This window comes from Sodiomyces alcalophilus, assembly GCF_042370955.1.
Source record: "Sodiomyces alcalophilus JCM 7366 unplaced genomic scaffold ACRALscaffold_11, whole genome shotgun sequence".
NCBI classification, from domain to species: domain Eukaryota; kingdom Fungi; phylum Ascomycota; class Sordariomycetes; order Glomerellales; family Plectosphaerellaceae; genus Sodiomyces; species Sodiomyces alcalophilus.
In genome coordinates, this window is record NW_027263542.1 from 316,230 (window position 1) to 336,849 (window position 20,620).

At 55.1% G+C, this 20,620-nt stretch overlaps 8 protein-coding genes across 8 annotated transcripts; 3 read left to right on the plus strand and 5 right to left on the minus strand.

Annotated features, from left to right (window-relative positions):
• Nucleotides 1-95: 95 nt before the first annotated feature.
• On the minus strand, nucleotides 96-546 carry ACRALDRAFT_213790 (uncharacterized protein; the record flags this gene model as incomplete). Its single annotated transcript, XM_071024137.1, has 4 exons — nucleotides 96-274; nucleotides 314-324; nucleotides 356-438; nucleotides 502-546. The coding sequence occupies 4 exons, from the start codon at nucleotides 544-546 to the stop codon at nucleotides 96-98; spliced, it is 318 nt and encodes a 105-aa protein (XP_070870883.1).
• An 893-nt stretch (nucleotides 547-1,439) lies between these two features.
• Nucleotides 1,440-2,792, plus strand: ACRALDRAFT_1066330 (uncharacterized protein). Its single transcript, XM_071017326.1, has one exon. It carries the CDS (start codon nucleotides 1,456-1,458, stop codon nucleotides 2,371-2,373), a length of 918 nt encoding a protein of 305 aa, XP_070870884.1. The 5' UTR covers nucleotides 1,440-1,455; the 3' UTR covers nucleotides 2,374-2,792.
• A 268-nt stretch (nucleotides 2,793-3,060) lies between these two features.
• Nucleotides 3,061-4,514, minus strand: ACRALDRAFT_1078301 (uncharacterized protein). The gene is made up of 2 exons (XM_071018759.1): nucleotides 3,976-4,514; nucleotides 3,061-3,899 (listed from the first exon to the last, which is right to left on the minus strand). The coding sequence occupies exon 2, from the start codon at nucleotides 3,886-3,888 to the stop codon at nucleotides 3,343-3,345; it is 546 nt and encodes a 181-aa protein (XP_070870885.1). The 5' UTR covers nucleotides 3,889-3,899; nucleotides 3,976-4,514; the 3' UTR covers nucleotides 3,061-3,342.
• On the plus strand, nucleotides 4,268-6,526 carry ACRALDRAFT_213793 (uncharacterized protein; the record flags this gene model as incomplete). Its single annotated transcript, XM_071024138.1, has 12 exons — nucleotides 4,268-4,290; nucleotides 4,352-4,388; nucleotides 4,469-4,557; nucleotides 4,637-4,695; nucleotides 4,762-5,910; nucleotides 5,965-6,046; nucleotides 6,085-6,126; nucleotides 6,169-6,179; nucleotides 6,228-6,243; nucleotides 6,328-6,402; nucleotides 6,431-6,446; nucleotides 6,500-6,526. The coding sequence occupies 12 exons, from the start codon at nucleotides 4,268-4,270 to the stop codon at nucleotides 6,524-6,526; spliced, it is 1,626 nt and encodes a 541-aa protein (XP_070870886.1).
• Nucleotides 6,527-6,590: 64 nt separating this feature from the next.
• ACRALDRAFT_2045099 (uncharacterized protein) lies at nucleotides 6,591-7,416 on the minus strand (the record flags this gene model as incomplete). The annotated part of the gene is made up of 3 exons (XM_071021496.1): nucleotides 6,591-6,792; nucleotides 6,871-6,977; nucleotides 7,366-7,416. 3 exons carry the CDS (start codon nucleotides 7,414-7,416, stop codon nucleotides 6,591-6,593), a joined length of 360 nt encoding a protein of 119 aa, XP_070870887.1.
• Nucleotides 7,417-8,873: 1,457 nt separating this feature from the next.
• ACRALDRAFT_2114708 (uncharacterized protein) lies at nucleotides 8,874-11,567 on the minus strand (the record flags this gene model as incomplete). Its single annotated transcript, XM_071023697.1, has 3 exons — nucleotides 8,874-9,427; nucleotides 9,578-10,334; nucleotides 10,491-11,567. 3 exons carry the CDS (start codon nucleotides 11,565-11,567, stop codon nucleotides 8,874-8,876), a joined length of 2,388 nt encoding a protein of 795 aa, XP_070870888.1.
• Nucleotides 11,568-13,672: 2,105 nt separating this feature from the next.
• Nucleotides 13,673-18,230, minus strand: ACRALDRAFT_1053216 (uncharacterized protein). The gene is made up of 4 exons (XM_071015768.1): nucleotides 17,666-18,230; nucleotides 17,001-17,512; nucleotides 16,635-16,900; nucleotides 13,673-16,556 (listed from the first exon to the last, which is right to left on the minus strand). Exons 1-4 carry the CDS (start codon nucleotides 17,902-17,904, stop codon nucleotides 13,941-13,943), a joined length of 3,633 nt encoding a protein of 1,210 aa, XP_070870889.1. The 5' UTR covers nucleotides 17,905-18,230; the 3' UTR covers nucleotides 13,673-13,940.
• Nucleotides 18,231-18,883: 653 nt separating this feature from the next.
• ACRALDRAFT_1014247 (uncharacterized protein) lies at nucleotides 18,884-20,384 on the plus strand (the record flags this gene model as incomplete). The annotated part of the gene is made up of 2 exons (XM_071014727.1): nucleotides 18,884-19,169; nucleotides 19,258-20,384. Coding segments are annotated over 2 exons (1,413 nt in total), but the record flags the coding sequence as incomplete, so codon positions are not given.
• Between the last annotated feature and the right edge of the window lie 236 nt (nucleotides 20,385-20,620).

Consider the following 20,620-nt stretch of genomic DNA (forward strand, 5'->3'; position numbering starts at 1 on the left):
CCATTTGCTCCAAGGGGCATTTATATCAGAGGGTGGAAAAGGGGAAAAAAGGGGCAGGCCGCAGAACCAGTCCCAATTCCCACATCCACACACCATCACACGCTGGCAGTCCGCGGTGCAATTGGATTGAGGGCAGGCCAACGGCAGTGGGAGCGATGATGACCGGAATTCATTATCTGGGCGCCAATGCTGCATGCAGGGCATGTCAGGATGACGGGCCTCGTAGCATAGTAGCCTGTCGAGCAATCATCTTCTATACAGATGTTGAAGCGGCCTTGATTCGACACACACTCATGATGCAAGAGTCTAACACCGGCATGCAAACTTGAAGAATAGTCTGAATGATCTTCATCACAGGCCACAGCATCGCTCTATCCTCGGCTGGTTCTTTGCGAACTGCCCGCCGCCTGTTTCGGGGAATATTTCTTCGAGATCATTCTGTCGACCCTTGCTTGACCAACTAATAGCATCGTGTAGCGCGTAATTATAAGATAATCTCACCATCTCGAAGGCACTTCTCCATGAGGATAGTAAGATGACGAACATGGTGGACGAGGGTTGGAGCTATAGCATTGATGCCTCGCCGCATGAGCAATATGCACACTGCAACTCGTAAGGAGATCCAGGACTGCGGTCTTCTATCGTTTGAAGGTGTCGATGCACCAGGAGAAATCCGGTGTTGCATGTCTTCCCATCGTGGCCTTATAAGAGCTTCCCGTACAGAGTACTGTCACATACGACCATACCCACTGGAAAGCTCGGGATCCCGTCCGCTCTCCCATAGATAAGCCAGTGAGGGCCGGATTAGTAGTTGGGTCGGTGACGACCAGCGAATACCCGGTGTTGTATGTTTTTTTTTTCCTTTTTTTTTTCCTTTTTATTTTCCTTTTTTTTTCCTTTTTATTTTCCTTTTTATTTTCCTTTTTTTTTCCTTTTTATTTTCCTTTTTATTTTCCTTTTTTTTTCCTTTTTATTTTTTTTTCCCTTTTTCGATTCTGTTCTTTTAGGATCAGGCATAGGAGAGAGACCGACCTCCTTATAAGGCGTTCCCTTATATACTCCTGCTATCTATAACTATACTGACTAGAAAGCTCGGGTCCCGCCTTTCGCGCACACATTAGCTCAATTCAACATTTTCAATACCGCTTGCCTGAGGAAACTGCCTAACAACATGCCCCGTCATTGTTCACGCTTATAGTTACTTTGTCATCAAGTCCGGGCCAGTGAAAGGACTCTACAGTCCGTCAGGACTCCCCTTTATGCGGGCAAATAGTAAGATTCTCATCGCGGAGGATTCCTTACCCCTGTCTATGTCAGATTAGGCAGCATTATTTCTATAGAACCCCTGAGTTCCTGCCCAGAATTCCTTATACTTCTACTTGACGGTTCCCCAGATTTCAATATTCTATTCTTTCCCTTGTTCATCCACCACCCTCGTTCGCAACGCACGCAACCATGAAGACCACCCCCTTCTGGGCATCGATCGCCCTCACAAATGCTCTAGCAGTCCTTGCGCAACAATATCCCGAACCCCCTCCTGAGGTATCGGACTGCACGGCTTCTCTCATCACCACTCTCTGCGACTACAAGCCGCCAGGCCCGAACTTCGCCGTCGCCAGCTCAGGAAAAGCCCACTGCTGGGAATACTGTAACGAGCACCAGCCATGCGACTTTGTCATCTTCGCCGCAGGCAACCCCTACACCGGCACCGGCACATGCTGGCTGTACCCGGGTGAAACCTTCGACGAGAGCGCCGGCACCACGGGCTGCGACTTCCTGTCCGTCTACGACAAGCCCGACTGCGGCGATGCGGAGCCGACCCCGACCCCGACCGCCGGTGCCGGTGCCTGCGAGGCTACCGCGTCGCCCTCTGCCGTCGCCACGGTCTGCGGGTACCCTGCGCCCGACGACGACTGCTTCTACAGTTGCTCCGCCAGCAGTAGTTCCTCGAACTGTCTGTCGCAGTGTGTCGAGGCCGATTCCTGCAGCTACGCTGTTTTCAACCCCAACAACCCTAGCAACTCGCCGCACGCCCCGGGCTCTTGCTGGATGTACTCTAGCGGCACCTTTGATCCCGAGAAGGCCCAGACTTGCAGCGGCGCACCTGAGCAGTTTGTGTACGAGAACCCGTGCCCCAAACCACCCACGCCATCGTCTTCAAGTTCTTCATCCCCGTCGGCTTCTTCGCCAGCAAGCAGCGATTCCGCTCCATCTCCCACGGGCTCCGGCTCCCCAAGGGCCGCTGCGGCTCAAGGGGCTACGTCCGACGGAGACGCTAGTAACGATGATTCCAACGGTTCTGCGCCCACGGGCGTCTGGCTCGGCGGCCCGTTGGCTTTAGGCCTGGCTGTTCTGATGTGGCAGGGCCTCTGATGATGGAATATTCTGTAGTGCATAGTTGGATGCTAGGAGGCTATCATCGTAACTCATCTCGACGTTATCATCTTCATCTTCACACGAGACGTACCCTCGGCCAGATTGCCTCGCAAGCAGTTCCGCTCCTGTCTCGGGAAGTCGATACGAAAGCCGACATGACTTGAGCGTTCGGAAAGTTCAAGCACAAAGAAATGAACAAACGCTTTAAACTTTTTTAAAGCGTTGAATTCACAGGAGGATGGATGACAGGGCAGATTGGAGTTTGATTGAGTGGGCGGCTATGGAGGGTTATACCACATCCATGTTGAAACTACAAGCATTATCAAGTTCTCGTCAAAATGGATAGCGGTACTTAGAAGTGGGATCTAGATAAAACGCCCTGTCCGCTCTCCTATAAATAAGTTAGTAAGGGCCGGATTAGTAGTTAGGTCGGTGATGACCAGCGAATACCCGGTATTATATATCTTTTATGTTTTTTTTTTTTTCTTTTTCTTTTTTTTCTTTTTTCCCCCTTTTTCTCCTTGACGCGTCGCCATGTACCTATGTACCTATTTAAGACGCGGTGGAGTACGGGACGTGCTTAGCTAAGCGCCCAGGCCACTAAAAAGCTTAGCGACTCTTCCCCTGTACCTATACAGTGACGAGACAAAACTGTCGAGCAAGGTACTACAGCTCCACGCTAATAAGCAGGTGTAGGTAAGTATATTTGCTCGGCATTTGTGTCGACTCACTGTACGTGGAAGCCTCTACCAGGCCGGAGAAGATACGGCAGGGCTCCTATCCGGGGCCGACACCGACTTCTTTGTCGAGGAGGAAGGGGGTGGGTGGCCAGGGCGACTTGCCCGAGGGACATGAATTCTTGTTACTATTCAGAGCCGGGCCGCGGCGGCGACGAGACATGGTTCTAACGACTTGACATGCGACAGCACATGACCTCGGTCTCTACTCCGCCCCCTCCCCTCTGTTTCACTTCTTTTCATAATACACAACTCTCGGGGTTTCGTGCGCATTCGCCAACCTTCGATCGGCGTAATCGAGTGTCCAGTCCAGGAATTCCTCGACATTCATGTCATCTAGCCATTGCGCCTCGCGGAAGGCACGGATAGCATTCGCGACCCATGTCACACAGCTCTGCTGCGGGTTCTGGTGACGTATTGGCAGTGGAACCTGCTTAAGGAACGCATGGACATCGTCCCTCGACTTGTCGGACGGGACAGTTCCGATAATGACGTTCCCCAGGTATTTTCTACTTTTATCAGGGTCGATGCCTCGGTTGGCCTTGAACCACCACCCTAGAGTCGGGTTTTCCTGCGTCCACGTGACGGGGTCAAGGTTGTTTCTATCCGTCGCATCATAGGCGTCATAAACTTTTCCTTGTATGATCAGAACCCCCCAGTGGTAGGACTCGTGCTGGTAAATTTTTCGTTTGCGCGGGTCCCCTGAAATGGGATCCCGACGGTACAAAGCGACGGCAATTTGCATTGGCGTCCCGGTCTCGGCGCTTGAGGACATGGCAAGGGAGACTATGACATGATCGTGAAGCCGACCATGATGAGCGAGAGTGCGGCGTTTGTCGGGTCTAGATGATGAAATACATACCAGTTGAAAAATTGTCTTTATCAGTGAGTGTGTCGTGGGGCGACGCGCCGTCTTCTCCTGGCCTATTCAAGAAGCGGGTTAATTCGATGTGTCCAGGGTAAGTGATAGACTGTGTCTCCTGGGTGGGGAAGCTGCCTTATATACATTCATCTGACCGTTGATCTGCGTCTCAAATAGGACGCAGACACAAACACACTCCATAAGCGCCCCGGCCATTCTGTACATAAGCGCTCGGGTCCCCGCTGGCACCGATATACCTGCCCCGTCGAACCGAACGGATGGATGAACCAACATGACCAATACCTACAGTGGGAGGTCAGAAACTATATTACGAGAAATTGTAAATTGTGTCTTGTATTCATTCCGTACCGTACAGTGTACTTACACGTCCGACGTCTGATGTCGTGCTCAACGTGGCACGAATAGGGATCCACGTAGCCTGGGTCTGTGCGACTTTGTTGGGCCAGGTAAAGCTTCAATGCCAGTTTCCAAGGTCAGTGTAACGGGGAAAACACCAGGGCACACCATGGCCATTCCATCTGCTCCGATTGTGTCGGGAGACGACCTACGAATACACGATGAGTGCGTGATCCGATAGAAGTGGAGCCGCGCGGTTATAGGCGTCCGTTCGTGCGGGGTAGGGTTGTTCTGGTTGGTCAAGAGCCACTGTCACACGTGCTGTAACAGGCCCAACCAACCGGTACGCAGGTATGACGTTATGTTGCCTACACCAGCACAGGTTAGGCTTAGTAATTTATCGAGGTGCGTTTACATAAGCGACTTGAGCTCCAACTCGTGATCTACCGACCTTGCGATCACCTCGTTCCTCTTTGTCCTTCGCGACGCGCTTGCGACGACGACCGACCGTCTTCCTCGCCCAACTCGCAACTCCTCACCAGCTCTTCCCACGTCGTCTACCACGTTGCGCCAGCATACTTCTCCCGCAGCCCGCAAACAATCTCCCGCTTTTCGTGCTCCCAACTCGTTCCGAAGCTCATTCAGAACCAATGGGTCAATCCATTGGTTCGCTGTTCCCACTCAAGTTCCGGCTCTGGCTGGGCGGGAAACTCTTCCGGCCACTGGATTCCAACGCGACGGTGAGAGTCAGCTGGCATCGCATCATCAAGGGACCGTGCAATCCTGGCGAAGTGGAGGCCATGCAATACGTTGCCAAGCATACAACCATTCCGTTGCCCAAGGTTTACGCGGTCCATACGACTCGGGAGAAGCACATATATATTGAGATGGAGTATATTCCGGGTCTCGACCTGGATACCGCTTGGCGGCACGGCCACCTGACGCCGGACCAGAAGAAGACTATTTTCGCCGACATCAAGGCGTATGTTTCCATCCTCCGCGCACTCCCACCGCCAGCGGAGGATCTAGTCGGCTCGGCTCTTCAAAACCCCGTTTATGACGCTCGGGTCGGTTATCGTGTTTTTGGCCCCTTCAACCACCACGACTTCCACGCGTTGCTACGACAGGACATACCTATGGAGCATGTCGGGCCGTATCTTGGCGAACAAGTGGTCAAGGTGCATACCAGCTCCTACCGAACGTGTTTCACGCATGCGGATCTGGTCGCAAGAAACATCATTGTAAGGAACGGACGCGTCGCCGCAATCATCGACTGGGGCTTTTCGGGATGGTACCCGGAGTACTGGGAGTTCACCAAGGCACACTACGACGCCTTCCCGGGCGAAGATTGGCCCGAGTACATTCGCCAAGCTCTTCCTCGTTACGATACCGAGCTGGAAGCGGAGCAAACTCTCGACGAAATGGTCCCCGAACCGGGCTCACCGGCTACGTTCTACCGGGAGGGAATTACCATTAAAAAAGCAGGCTCGGGACCTTCGGCAGCGTGGCTCAAAGCGAGAGCAGATTGTCGACCAAACGATCTATGGTCTATCGCTCTGTCGTCGGACCGTTTCCAGCGTTGAAATAATTCAAAGTCGGACATATGGCGCTGTCTCATATCTTGACGAAGAGCCGATGGCAAGGCGTTTTGCTCGTTGACGTTGGGAATTGAGAAGCAGGCTTCTCTTCCCCTCGAGTCAGTCTTACCCGCATTGTGGCCAGGATCTAAACAATTGCTACGAGTACCACCAGATATTCAAGCTGGGAGCATGAAAGTAGATCACTGAAGCCATCGTGGGTATCGGAACAAGAGGTACCTGTATCTGTTTGTACAAGGAGGTTCATGAGTTTGTTAAGCAGTAGAGCACTCTTGTTTTTCATGAGAACAATGTTAGCAACAGAGAAGCGGGCGTGTCTTTTCTCTCCTTTTCTTTTTCTAGAGCAAACAGTGGAATAATGGTGTCAATTTTTACGATTACGGTCATGAGAATTTAGCAAAGAGAGTTACTACAGCGGGAAGCTTCCCAGTTTGATACCAATGATTCCATCGTTCCCTGAGATCAGAGCTGGGTGTTATTAGCCTGATTCTGAGTACGAGTCGATGGGATATGCATGTCCCATGTCAGCACGAAAGCAAAGAAAAAAGAAGGAGAAAAGACAATGATAGGACAAGATTCCCATTCCCCTCATCTAAACGATATATACAACATCCTACAGCCCCATCAACTAAAACTCTTCTCCCTTCCTCCCCGGCATATTTATTTGGTAGTGTTCGCAGGCGTGACGGCAAAAGTAGGCCGGACAAACCGATCCGAGTGGTAAACGCGGGTATTCTCACCAAGCAGCTCCTTCTCGCGTGCCTGGTCCGCATACCACCGACGCACCTGGTCGCGGTCCTCCTCGGCCTGGAGGAGGGGGATGAGGTGGATACGCGCCCACATCTTCTCGCGGGCCAGTTCGCTGGGGAAGAGAACAGTTAGCTGAGATTTCCTTTTTGCGAGGGGCGAGAGGGACATAGGGTATGGGGATGTGACGTACTTGGCCTCCCGGATACCCTTGATGAGCTTGTACCATCCGTAGCCCATGACGGCGCCCATGCCGAGGAGGAGGAAGCCGGGGCGGAAGCCGCGCGCGGGAATGTTGCGCTGTTGTCGTGGTTAGCTTATGTTTGTGGCTGGTTCTGTGAATCTGATCGCCTCGTTCCCCCTTTCCCTCCGGTGACTGCATGTCGTGGACTTTGTAGAGTTCATGGTATCCATGCCTCCACAGAAGAGGGACGAAGCTGGGAAGTCATCTTCGGCCCTGTCTTCGTCTGTAGCGAAACGAAGAACGCGAGACTCGAATCATGGATCGAGTCTTCGAACCTTCGACCGCCCGTCACTCAGTTATCCATCCACCAATCTTCCATTCTCGTACCGGCGGCACCTTATTGTGCTCGCCACGCCCATCTCCCCATATTGCAACTGCATGGAATCCAATCGATCCACCAAACGAGAACCAAACACCGGCAAATGGAAAGGCCAAGCAACCCACCTTGTACTGGACGGCCTGGTAGCCTCCTGCGGGGGGCAGATCCTGAGGCATGGTTGCGAATGCGTGTCGCTTCTAGATGACTCGGTGTCTCTCGCTATGTTCCAAACCCGTCACGATCGCAACGGGTCGTCGTAGCCCTCTTGTTCGGCTATCGTGTCGTCTCGTCCGGCTGGTCTCGTCTCGTCTCGCGTCGCTCAATTGGGCGATTAATTCAGTGCAAGGCCTAGGTCGTCTCGTCTGGGATTGAATGCTGACGAAAGGAATGACGACGCAACGGGTCGTGGTTCGGTGACTTGGAGAGGTCGTTGTCAAGGAAGTGGTAAATTCGAATGCGGTGATTGATTCAATTGATTCCCTCCAGCCTCGGAAGAATATGGCACGATTACATAATACAGCTCAATAAGTCGGTCTTCAATTGGACTTATTTCATTGGTCAACTTTATTACGTACTCAGACCCGCCTTTTCTCTCACCTCCTGCTGACCGAGCTGACCGAGGTCACCGACACAACATCACCAAACCAGTCTCTATGGTGGACAGGGAAAGTAATATAGGAAATCAACTCAAGATATTATATATGGTCATCTGAAGGAAACTAGGTTTATCCTGTTCTTGGATATCTCACGTGCTGTGATCTTCACCATAACCACCTTTGCACGACCCGTTCTTTGTTACAACTACACGGCACGCACCGTCTCATACACCAAAAATAACCAAAGCGCGCGAGCTTGAAGCCTAGCATGTATTCAACTGCCTAACCATTATCATATACCTCTACGCAACACGTTCTACGCCACGCCTTGAAGCATACCACCCATCATCGCCTATCCCCCGTGCAGTGCAGTGAAAGAAAACATTAATAGTGGCAATAATAACCCTCAAAACCCAGAGCCCTTTTGTTCCTTCAGAGCAGAGAATCAAGAGAGGAGACATTGCGTCAAAACGCCCACGCCATGCAATTCCAATGCCTTGCCCTGCCTTGCCTCCTTTCCTTCGCCTGTACCCTTTACCTCTGCATTTGCACCTCGGACGAGCTGGGTATACCGAGAACAAGAAAATAAACGAGGAGCGAATAAAGATGGTAAAAAAAAACCGAGTAGAATCCAGAGCCGACCGGGCAAAGTTGCAAGCTGGACGGTTCAGTTGGTAGAACAAACGTCCACAGGTAAGCAACACATGATATCCTCTCACGTCGAATTTTGTCCCCGTCAGCTTAGGATGAAGACAAGAGGTGACATGCAAACGGTGGCCACCCTACACCTCGACGTAGGCGCCAGGTCGGTATATCCGGCGAACAGAATGTGGCTTCTAGCCTGGGCTCATGGTGAGCTCCTTCTCGAGCTCGGCCTCGAGGGCGGCCACCAGTTCGGCGTCGGCGTCCCACTCGGCCCAGTCTCGACCGTAGGCCCCGCCGGCCTTCGAGACGGCCATCTCGACGCCGCGGTCAGCGTTGCGGCCACGGCCACGGCCATGTCGGAGATGGTAACAGTCGCCTGTGACGCGAGGCTTCTAGCCCCCAGCCGCGGCCTCAAGCTCCTTCTCGAGTTCGGCTTCGAGATCGGCGCCAAAGTCGTCCTCGTCCTCGTCGTATACTGCGTGCTTGTGGCTCTCGCCGTTCTTCTGCGCCGCCGCCTCGTCTTCGTCGCCCGTTACTTGCGGCGTAGGGAGGCTGCTGCTGGTCGACTCGCCCGCTTGGGGCACCTGCACCGAGCTGAGCCGGGACGCGCCGCGGTCCTTAGCCACGCGTTGCCTTTTGGCGAGGACACTACCGTCACCTTCCGAGTCTTCGTCTCCGTCGTGGTGCGCGGTTTTCCGTTTGGTTGCGCCGGACCCGGACTTTTGGGAGCCGTCTTCATCCGAGGTGCCGTCCTCAGACTCGTCGGCCGTGCCGCGGGATGAACCGCCGTCGCCATCACTATCCTCCGAGTCGTCGACGTCGCTGCCGAGAAACTCCCGCATCTCGTCGTCGATGCCACCCCAGTCAAAGGACTTGAGGTTATCAATCGGGCTTCCGGCGCTGAAATCCGGGGCGAAATCATCGTCATCGTCGCCATCGTCGTTTCCTTCATCTTCGCCTTCGACGTCGTCTTCGTCGTCGTCGAACACGTGCTGCTCGGCGGGGGGCAGCGCGCCTGGATCGCCCGTCGTTGCCGACGCAGCGCGGTTCGCGTCGCTCTCCGCCGTGCTCTGGTCCCGGTTCCCGGCCGTCTCACCGTTGCGTCTCCTATCGTGGGTCGGCACGTGAACGAGGTACGGTATCTCGTCCAGGTGCTTCCACTGGCTCAGACTGTCGGTGAGCCAGTTCTGGTTGACAATCTTGATGCTCGGGATGCGCAAGGCCTGTCGGACTTTCTGGGTGCCCGTGCGGGAGGGCGCGACGACGACGTGGGTGACGTTTTTGGTTACCCTGGACTGGATCTCGGCGCCGAAGCTCATGGCCTGCAGTCCAATCTCGGAATGCATCACGTCGATGCCCAGGGGCACGATGCCTGACATGACAATGACGGTGTCCTGGAGAACCTTGGACTTGAGGTCGTCGAGCACCTCACCAACGTCGGGCACCATGGACAAGTCGACGCCGTCGTCGACCGACTTTTTGCGATGCTTGCTGTCGTGCGAGGGTGCTTGCTTGGGCGGCGAATCGCGGCGGGCGGCGCGCTTCGCGTCGTACATTTCGTAAAACTCGGTGTGGATCTGCGTCAGGTGTCGCTGGAGGTGGAAGAGCTCCTCATCATCGTCGCGGAGCACCCGAGAGCGGTGGTGAGGATGGTGGTCGCCGTCATCCGAGTCGGTGGATTCGCTTTCCTTGTCCAGGGCTTCTTGGAGGTGGAGCAGCGGCCGGTCCTTGATCTGGTGTTCCAACGACCGCTCTTGCTCTTTTGTCTGCTCTATCTGCAGCTGTTTGTCGTCGCCGCAGCTCATGCTGACGAGGTCATCGATGGCGGAGGGTCTGGTGCCGGCCGTCGGCGGCTGAGGGGCAGGGGGCACGGGTGCCGCGGCAGCAGGGTTAGGTGAGGCTATAGGCGGCGTCTCGGCATTACCGTTGGTGTTGACGTCGGCATTGCCATTGGTGTTAGCATTGGGATTGCCGTTGGCACGAACGTCAGTATTGGCATTGCCATTGACAGTCGTATTGAGGGAAGTATTGGCAGTAGTAGGAGCAGGAGCGGGTGCGATGGGCGCCGGCAAAAGGTCGCTGCGCTTCGGCAAGAAACTCGAGTTGATGTCACCGATGCCCTTGAAGAAATCGTAGGGGACGACCTTGATGAGGTTGGGCCGGTTGCGAGGCCAGACGTCGGCGCGGTCGTCGATGATGACGACCATGTTGGTGCTGACGGGGAAGAGGCGTTGGAGGCTCTTGGCAATGATGCTGCCGTTCTCGTCGCGGCTGATGACACGATTACCAAAGAGCTTCTGGTCGGGGTCGACAATCTTGGCAATGTTGAGGGCGTAGGCGCGGGTGCCCATGGTGTAGACGTGGAGCTCGTACAGCTCGGCGACCTTTTCGAGGAACTCGGCGAGGCCCGGCCGCATCTTGATGTAGTACCAGCAGCCCGAGGTGATGGCACCGGGGGCACCGTCGTCGTTGAGCTGGAAGCGCCTGACGTCCTTGACGGCGTCGTAGTTGGGGTTGGAAGGGTCCTCCATCCACTCGCCGACGGTGGGTTCGATGCAGGCGTGGATGATGGTCTGGTCGAGGTCGACGACGAGGCTGAGCTTCCGCTGGCGGAGGAGACGGCGCTGGGCGTCGTGCTCGGCGCGGGTGGCGAGGTCGCTGCTGACCATGAGGCCGGTCTGGTCGTGGGTCATGTTGATGGTGGCGCGGTGGGTGTCGAGGCTGTCGGAGGCCCACGAGACCTCGGTCATGTCCTTACCGCAGACGGCGCAGAGCCCGTGGAACTGGATCTCGTGGCTGCAGGCTTCCTCGACCACCATGCAGGGCATGTCGCGGTGGACGGGGTCGCCCTCGCGCAGGTGCCAGGACTTTAGGGTGCCGTCGACGGGGCTATCCCAGGTGGCGACGGTGGTCTGTTCCTCCTGCCAGGTGGAGCCAGAGACGTGATCGCCCACCTCCTTCATCCATTTGAACGAATATTCAAGGACGCTCTCTTGTCTTTGGATGGGTTCGCCGGGGGATTTGAGGAGCTTGGTGATGGTAATGGGGTAGCGCAAGCGCGTACCCAGGGAGACTTGCTTGCCCATGATGTTGGCGACGGGCAGGCGAGGTTGTGTTTTCGCTAACTAGTGCAACTCGTCGCGTTCAATTGATTCTGCAGAAACGGGGTCAGCATGGTTGTGATATGAGGATACATGGATGAAGTGATGGGTTGGCATTACCTTGGGAGTCTTCCCGATGATACTCAGAATGGGTGTCGGTAAAGGTTCCAATCCCATGGCATCGAGCCGGGGTGGCAGAACGCGATCGGTGTCGAAGGTCGCGAATCGCGAATTCGCCTTCTGGACAAGGGGTGCTTCGGAAGAGATGAACAAGTCAAGCTTGTAGGATGTAAAGACGCGATGCAATGGGGGGTTGAAAACCGTGTCGGTTGTAGCGACAATGTCCCTGTTCGTTTCTTTGTCCCGTGTAGTCGTATCTGTATCTGGTGATGATGCTGAGGGATGGCAACGGACGGTGAAAGGGGCCAGTAGCTACGTAGGAAGCCGGATACGCGTGTATGTGCTGTAGCTTGGGTAGCAACGGAAGCTATTCCGAAATGGGAGAATCTGCGAGATTCAGTGCTTTGCAATGTGAGAGTGTGGAGGATTGCGTCGGATACTGAGGGGAATGGATCGCGCGAATCGTGGTGGTTAGGACGATACAAAGTTTCCTAATATCGCGATTGCGATCGTGTTGTAGTGGTGGTGGTGTTGTGGTGATGGTGATGGAGATGAGATGGTGATGGTGACGGTTATCGGAAGTCGGAAGTCGCAGTTAAGAATTTCCGTCAATCGGCTCCACAGTGTAACCGTGCCGACTCCACAGCAGTGACGCCACCACAACCAGACAAGGCAGTGACGGTGGAGTGTGGAGACAGGAGATGCGCAAGTACCCAGAAGTTACCCAAGTACCGTCAAAGTACCGTACCTCGGTACTTCAATATGCGAAGGGTATGGATAAGTAGGTGCCAACCTGGCTCGGCAAATATTTCCAGGGCAAAGATGAGAGAAAAGGAGCACAGGTCCAAATGGCCGTAAATTGTTTGGCCCAAGATCAAAGCTCGTTGGTAGTGGCGTGGGGGAGAAGCTTGTTCGCTTGTTCGCTTGTTGCTGCCGGTATGCCGTCGGTCAGGAAAATAAAACCAACCCAAAAAGGCGAAAGGAATGAAAAAGGTGGGATGCCGCGTCCTATTTGTACTTAGCCGCCCTCTCCTTGTCTGAACTGCGGGGTCCCGGCTGCTGACGCGTGTCGCCGTCTGTAGGGATGTGGCCTTGTGGGTCACCACAACTGTATCTGTAAAAGTGTATTTTCAAGAACAAGATTAGTTATTATAGCTACTATTTATTAGAGGTATAAGAATGAATCGTTTGACGATTCTATATAGGTTAATTGATATACGCCTGGTATTTATATCGATGGATGCTAATAAACGTGACCTAGACTATAGACGGAATACTACTAATAGTTATATATACCTTTAAGAGCTTCTTTGGAATAAGACGGCATGGGCGAAGAATCCAGAGTCATTCACGGTATAACGTTGTATGCTTAGTGGATTATCAACTTGTTAGGTATAATAGAGAGCCTTGTAGCTGTTCTTACACTGTCGAAAGCCCAACGCGTGTAAGTTAAGATCATTCCCAGTGTTTCAAGTCAATGTAAGTCAATGGAAGACTAAATGAATCCAGCTAATGGCAATGTAGGACTTGTCCGCGAAGGTGTAGCAGAACGCCGTTACCTACGATACCTATATGGGATAAAGAACGTTAGAGGTACTAGATACAAGTTATAAGCTCCTTGTGTAGGTTGGGCTGATCGTATATCGACTTCGTGTATGCCAAGATATATCATCTGCCCGATTAGGCGCTAGTAAGATCTCTACGTGGCCAGCAAAGGGTGGATCCATGACACCATCGCCAAGCTGAATTCCATTGTGCTGTATCGCCAAAGAAAACGCTCTACGTATTCGACTATTGGCGGTAGGTAGTTTTGTTAGGCAGCTTCTTTGTCTATGCCTTGACCTAGAGTCACTTTCTGATGTTTTAAATCCCTTGAGACTTGGTAAACTACTTAGTATACTATTATTATCTACCATCTAACTCCCTTGCTTTAGTTCCACAGACGGTTCTTCGTTTCTCTGTTTTGAATACATTATTGTTCTCCCGTTACTACTCTTCGGAAATATAGAAAGGAATAGCAAAGCTCCAGATATCATACCCTTATTCACTAAGATAAGACCGACGTTAAACGGGAATAAACAGATTATTGGTATGCCTTCATTACGCCCATCCATACATCGTTCCATCAAACGTCTCTGCCCTCATAAAGTGATATCAAACCCCATGCGCCCGGGAACACGAAAACACTCGACAGAGCGCACACTCGAACCTCACGCCATACATGCCCACCTCCTGCACTCACGCAGACGCCTGAACCACCCGGAACCCCTCCGCCACAGCCTTGGCAATCTCCTCATTCTTATGCGGCAGCAGCCCCAGCGCAAACGCAACGTCGTTCCACTGCCTCTCCGTCTCGCACCGGTTCAGCCGCGCCGCAAGCTTGTCCGCCAACTGCCTCGCGTGCCGGTCCTTCTCGACGAACCCGAGCAGGAACCGCACGATGCGCCGGAAGCTCTCCTCGCCGAGCGACCGCTCCGCCGAGAGCAGCCCGAACATGTCGACAAAGTGGTTGTACACGGCGTTGTCCTTGGTGCTCAGCTCCGTGAAGAACATGCGCGCCAGGTCCGCGATCCGCCGGTCCTCGTCCTCCAGGCACTTGGCCATCTCCCCCAGCTGGCCCTTGACCTTGACCTGCCCCGCCAGGATCAGGAACGTCAGCGTCATCAGGCACGTCCGCTTCACCGACGCGTCCCGGTCCGCCAGCCGCCGGTACAAAAAGTCCGTGTTCTCGTCGATCAGGTGGTTGAAGCACACCGCCATGTCGCCCAGCGCGATCACCGCGTTCGACCGCACCGTCGGGTCCGTCGACCGCTCCATGATCGTGATCAGCAGAGGCAGGTTCACCTCGCAGTACTCCGAGCTCACGCACATCAGCTTCGCCAGGCACAGCGTCGCCGCCCCCTGCAGGCCCTTGTCCGCGTACGTCGTGTTGTTGGCGCAAATCTCCGACACCAGCGGGCCAAAAATGGCCAGGAGGGACTGGGGTCCGTACAGGAGCTCTCGCTCTCGAATATCCGCCATGGCATCCGTAAAGTCGTCTTCTGTCGTGCCGCCGATCAGGTCGAGATCGTCATCCGCATCCTGTTTCCCCTCCTCTCCGTTCCCATCCTTGCCTGTCTGCCCAGCCGACCCAGTCATCCTGTCCCTCTCCAGGTCCTGTTTGCGCCGCTTGAAATCGAGCTCGCAGAGTTCGAGGTGAACAATCTGCTTGATGGCCACGTGCCCGACAATGAACAAAAGCTGGGAAAGGTTGATGGCTGCATCGCGCTTGCGGGTGGGCTGGCCGGCCAGAGTGGCTTGGCTGCCGTCCGCATCCCCTCCTAGTCCCGCCCCTCCCTCTCTTGCTGCCGATTGTGTCGTCATCTGCGTCTCGTCCCGTGAGACCGGCCGCGACTGGGATGCAAAGACGCGCCTTGTCTTCCGGCGGATGATTTCCGAGCAGAGAATGTCCGGGTGCTTGGAGAGGGAGTAAATCGCATTGATGGCCTGCTCGGCCACACCGTACCATTCCTTGCTCTCCGACGGCACCTCGGTGATGGCCGCCAGCTTGGCCAGGACGGCGTGGTCGTTCGGTAGGCGGGAAAACTTGACGCTCGAGTCCTTGGCCTGGCGACTCGTCGGATTGAGCCGCTGCAGTGCGATGCAAGTAAACTTGGCGAGTTGGAGATCGTTTCGCCCGTGGGCGCCGAGGCCCGTGCGGAGCATCGTCTCCATCTCGCCCACCACGATCTCCGGGTTGGCCGTCGCGAGCATCCCGAGCACGATGATGGCGCCCCGTCGCTGCTTGGGCGAAATCTCCCGCTTCTGCACGCCGTAGACCTGCCACAGCTTGGTGACCACGAGCTCCGGGATCATCCCCCCCTTCATCATGGTGCTCAGGAGCTGCTCGAGCGACGTCAGCTCGGCCGGGGTGGCCCCGAACGTCAAGCTGATCATGTTCCGCGCAATGTAGTTGGCGGCGTCGTTGGGGCTGAACGAGTCGGGCGCCTCGAAGAAGAGCCGCCTGTACGTGTCGATGAGGTGGGTCTGGACGCCCCTGCCCTCGTCGCTGTTCCCCTTGGTCCAGATGAGTCGCAGCATTCTCCGGATGCCTACCTTGTTCTGCTCGATGTTATAGGCGTCCCCGACTTCGAAGAAGTCCATGGCTTCGATCACCTCGCTCTTGTTCTTGGAGCCGAGGAGCTGGCAGATGATGCCGGTGGCTTCGTGGAGCACGTCGATGAAGCGGAGCGCCTCGCTATAGTACCTCTTGGTCAGGGTGAGCTTCTCGATGGCTTCCGAAGTTGCCGCCTCTTCCTGTGCCTTTCGGATGGCCTCGACCTTTTGTTCTTCTGTCATCGGCTGCTGCTTCTGCGGCGACTCGGGCATCTGCGTAGGGTCATCCAGGAGCGCGCTATCTACCGTGTTGTTGGCATTGCCGTCCAGGTCAGGCGCCCCGGCAGGCGGTTTAAGCGAGTTGAGCTCCTCGTCCACCTTGTCTAACCGGGCCTGCCAGTCCTTGCGCGAGAGCTGGGCGCCGTGCATGACGGTGAAGGGATGTGTCTTGATGAGTGTGGCGAGCAACTTGACCGCGTTGCGGCGTACATTACTGCTCTTATCCTCGAGGCTGCGGCAGGCCAATTCGGCAGCCCGTTGTCTCCGCTTGGGAAACTTTTGTTGTAGCTCGCAGATTTTGACGTAGACCTGAATGGTCCGGCAGCGACTGTAGGGGTTAATATCGAGGAAGCGCTCTTCCAAAACGTCGAAGAAGGCATTAAGCTGAGACTTGTGGTTTTCTCCCCGCTCTTCTTGCTTGCTGAGATGCACGACCATGTTGCCGCAAACCTCGATCAGGGCGCACCGGAGCGTGTAAGACTGGGATTGTTGTTAGCGACCTTTTTATTCCCCGGCTCCTTTTTGCTAAACGACCGCAAGCTGGACCTCGGAACGAACCTCACTATCGAGCTGCTTGGCAAGCATGGTCATTTGCTTGATGACCAGCCGTGGCCCCAGCTCGGAGAGCTTGACGATGAACTGGGACACCGACTTGGGCCCCTTGGTGTCGTTACTGTTGAACTCCTTGTTACTGAGCTCGCGCAGGATCTCGTCGGCCAGCTGGGGGTAATCGTAGTTATCCGCGAGGATGTATAAGAACTCGGCCATGGGCTCCGATAGATGCTCAAAATAGGTCAGGTTCTGGACGATGTTGATTTGCGCGGCTACGAAAGACACCAAGCGTCAGCATGACACGCCATACTCTCATCAGTGCCACCCTGAGCCTGCAAAGTTCAAAACAAAGACTGCAGCACCTGCACCTACCATATCCGTGACCGTGATGCTTGACGGCGGTGCAGAGCACCTTGAAAGCATACATCCGGATGCTCGTGCTCTTCACTCTCTGTTCGCTCTCGAGGACCATGTAAACAGGACGAGTCAATAGGCCGATGAAAGTGTCGCGTTCCGAAGTGGTGAGGAAGATCTTGGAAAGCTTGATCCGGAGAACCTTGACCATGATGTCGAGGGCAGACTGCAGCTGAGCGGACGAGTCCCAGGCGGCGTCTTGATCCTTGGGCGCATTCTTCCTGGGCTTGCCTCGGCCGCGGGCAACGGGCTGTGTGGAGGACTTCTCGGCGGCTTTAGTTTCGACGGCGGAGATTGTCCATTGTAGCAGGAAGCCGTAGATCTCGAGGAGCTGTTTGTGGTGAGAAATAGTTTCTTGGTCGTCGGGCGACTCTAGGTCGGCGTTGATGGCGTCGGCCTCGGCGGAGAGGCCAGACATGACGAGGTCGAAGAGCTTGCTGAGCGCATGGGCGGGAATATACGAGGCGTGTCTGGAAGGTTTGCAACGTTCAGAAAGCTGGTCTTGTGGCCGGCTGTGGGAGACAGAAGAGACGGAAGAGGATGTGTGTTTGTGTGTGCTGAGAGGGGTAGGGGGTACTGTTGATAGTGATGAGGTTAGGGGTACCGGGGATATGGGGGCGCACTTTAGTAGAAACTGGATAGAGTCCATGGCCGAAGGGCGCGTGATGGCCTCGGGGTTGTCGGCGACGGCATCGACGATGCGGTTGAGGACCGGATCGACGACTTTGTTGGTGAGGGTCTCGGGCTCATTTTCGCAATCGAATAGGGCACTGTCGGCCTCGGGCGTGGGGATGGATGCCGGGTCACTCATGTAATGCTTTAACGCTTCGTTAATGTCGAAGTTGATCGACTCCATAGCCATGGTCGTCGCGAGTCCCCTGGAGAGGGGAGAAACAAAAGAGGAAAAGAAGCGGCAGAAAAAAAGAGGAAGAGGACGAGACGGGAGAGACGGGAGAGTAGTCCCAGTAAACGAGGCCGGATGGTCGCAGGATCTAGGCGTCAGACCAGCCGGTCGGCCCCAGTTTTGTGCAGAAGAGGTGGTGTAGCCTGCAAAATAGGTGTATGGTGTAGTTAATACGAACAAAAGGATTCCCGTTCGATGGTGCGACGGCGGAAATACGCAAAGGGGTCGGCGGGGTGGAGGGGCGTGGGAGTGGGTTGTCTCGATGCTGCAGCTTCTAATGCCTGGGGCATTTGTTGTTGTTTTGGTTTCATCAACGGCCGCTCCGTTTCCTTGGGCGATATCGGTGGAGAAAGTGGGGTAGTGCTGTTTATCAGGAGTACCGGTATCGCGCAGCATAAGCCCTGTCAGTGGCTGAGACTGGTACGTACAGTACGAAGTAGATGCACGTGGCTGTGCAGTGCCTGGCAACCAATGTTTTTGTTTTCTTCAGTCACACGAATGAAAAGCGTGGAAGACGCGTTTAGAAGCGTGTCCCCGCATCGCATCCCCCACATCATCGAGGTACAACGTACAAGGTACCTTGGAACACAGAAAACAGAATTCCCAGATTCAATGAACCCCTCCAATGCCTCGAGGGATCCTTTGCTGACAAAGTCATCAACACCATAACCAACCTGCTAACAACAGAACACGAAATAAAAGAGAAAAAAACCGACACAATTCCATTCTAATTACTCTGCTAGCCTGAAAGTCCCTCAAGTTCAGGGACAGGTCTCGTTCCTTTTTGCGAATCACTTCTTCGTCATACCGTTGAAAGACAACCGGCGAACCCCCGACCGTTTACTGTAACTTCTGACGGATCACGCCTCTTGCGACAACCCCCATAGCATCCCCTCAATTCGCGCCGGAATTTGGTGGCGTAGGCCGAGACGGCGCCATGACCTCGGTACGGCGACGAGGGGGCGACGCCTTCGAGATACACGAGGATGCTCCTCGCACCGAGGATACGATGATGGCAGAGTCGGAACATCCCACAGAAGCGGAGGAGCACGACGAGGTGGACGACGAAGAAGAGGACGACGAGGCGGCTGAAAAAAACTCGTATTACAGCTCAGACGACGGGGAAACCGTCGACGAAGGCGTCCAGAATGAAATGGAACGTCTTCAGGACAGCTTCCCTGGTTTTCGACAAAAGTATCGCCTGATCAAACGCATTGGTGAAGGTAAAGGCTGCATTGTTCTGATCTTTGTCATTGAGTTGGCCTTCTAGCATCGCTACATGCACTCTTGCTTACATCGCAACCTCTTCAGGCACCTTCTCCACCGTATACAAGGCAGAAGACCTCCTGTACGACCAATACGACAACGTCTGGGATATGGAAGAGAGGGACAACCAGGTGGGCAAATGGACGCCTCCGCCATTAAAGCGTGCAAACCACGACACCAGCCGTGCCGTCTCCCGCGAGCCGCAGCGACGCCGGCCGCGGTTCGTCGCCATCAAGAAAATCTACGTCACCTCGTCCCCCTCGCGCATCCTCAACGAGCTCGAACTGCTCCACGACCTCCGCAACTCCAACTCGGTCTGCCCGCTCATCACCGCCTTCCGCTACACCGACCAGGTCGTCGCCATCCTGCCCTACTTCCGCCACGAAGACTTCCGCGACTACTTCCGCCAGATGAAGGTCCCCGACATCGCCATCTACCTGCGCTCCCTCTTCACCGCCCTCAGCTTCGTCCACGACCACCACATCCTCCACCGCGACATCAAGCCCACCAACTTCCTCTACGACCCGGCCACCCGCCGCGGCGTGCTCGTCGACTTTGGCCTCGCCGAGCGCGAGGGCACCGACGCCAAGCCCTGCCTCTGCCACGAGCAGCGCGACGTGCGCAGGCAGCGCGTCCAGAACAGCGTCGCCGCCCTCAACGGCCCGCAGCAGGGCTGCCCCAAGAACGACACCCGGCCCTCGCGCCGCGCCAACCGCGCCGGCACCCGCGGCTTCCGCGCCCCCGAGGTCCTCTTCAAGTGCACCGAGCAGACCACCAAGATTGACATTTGGAGCGCCGGCGTCATCCTCCTCACCATCCTGAGCAAGCGCTTCCCCTTTTTCAACTCGGCCGACGACGTCGAGGCCATGATTGAGATTGCCACCATCTTCGGCTACAGGCGCATGCGCCACGCCGGCCTCATCCACGGCTGCATGTTCGAGACGAGCATCCCCACCATTGGCGCCGCCGGTTTCACCCTGGACAAGATCATCCTGTGGTCGACGTGCCGCTCGCCTGGCAGTTCGGCCGACGGGTACCCGGCCGGCAAGCCTCTGACCGCCGAGGAGAAGGTCGCCATCGAGTTCCTCGAACGGTGTCTCGAGCTTGACCCGGCCAAGCGGATTAGCGCACGCGATGCGCTGAAGCACGAGTTTTTGCGTCAAGCAGACCCGGAGAGGGACACGGTAGACGTGACCGGTGACCAGGCCGATGACGACGAGATGGATTTGGTGGCATAAAGCCAATGATTTGTACGCCTTGTATACCAGATGTGCACAATTCAGTGGGCGAGGTGTGCTCATTTTTGTAGTCAATAGCCAGGGAGTTGGAGTAATTAGCATTTGTCAAGATCGCGATCAAGTCATGCGAAAAAGACTCATATGTATAATACCATATATGACAATCGTGA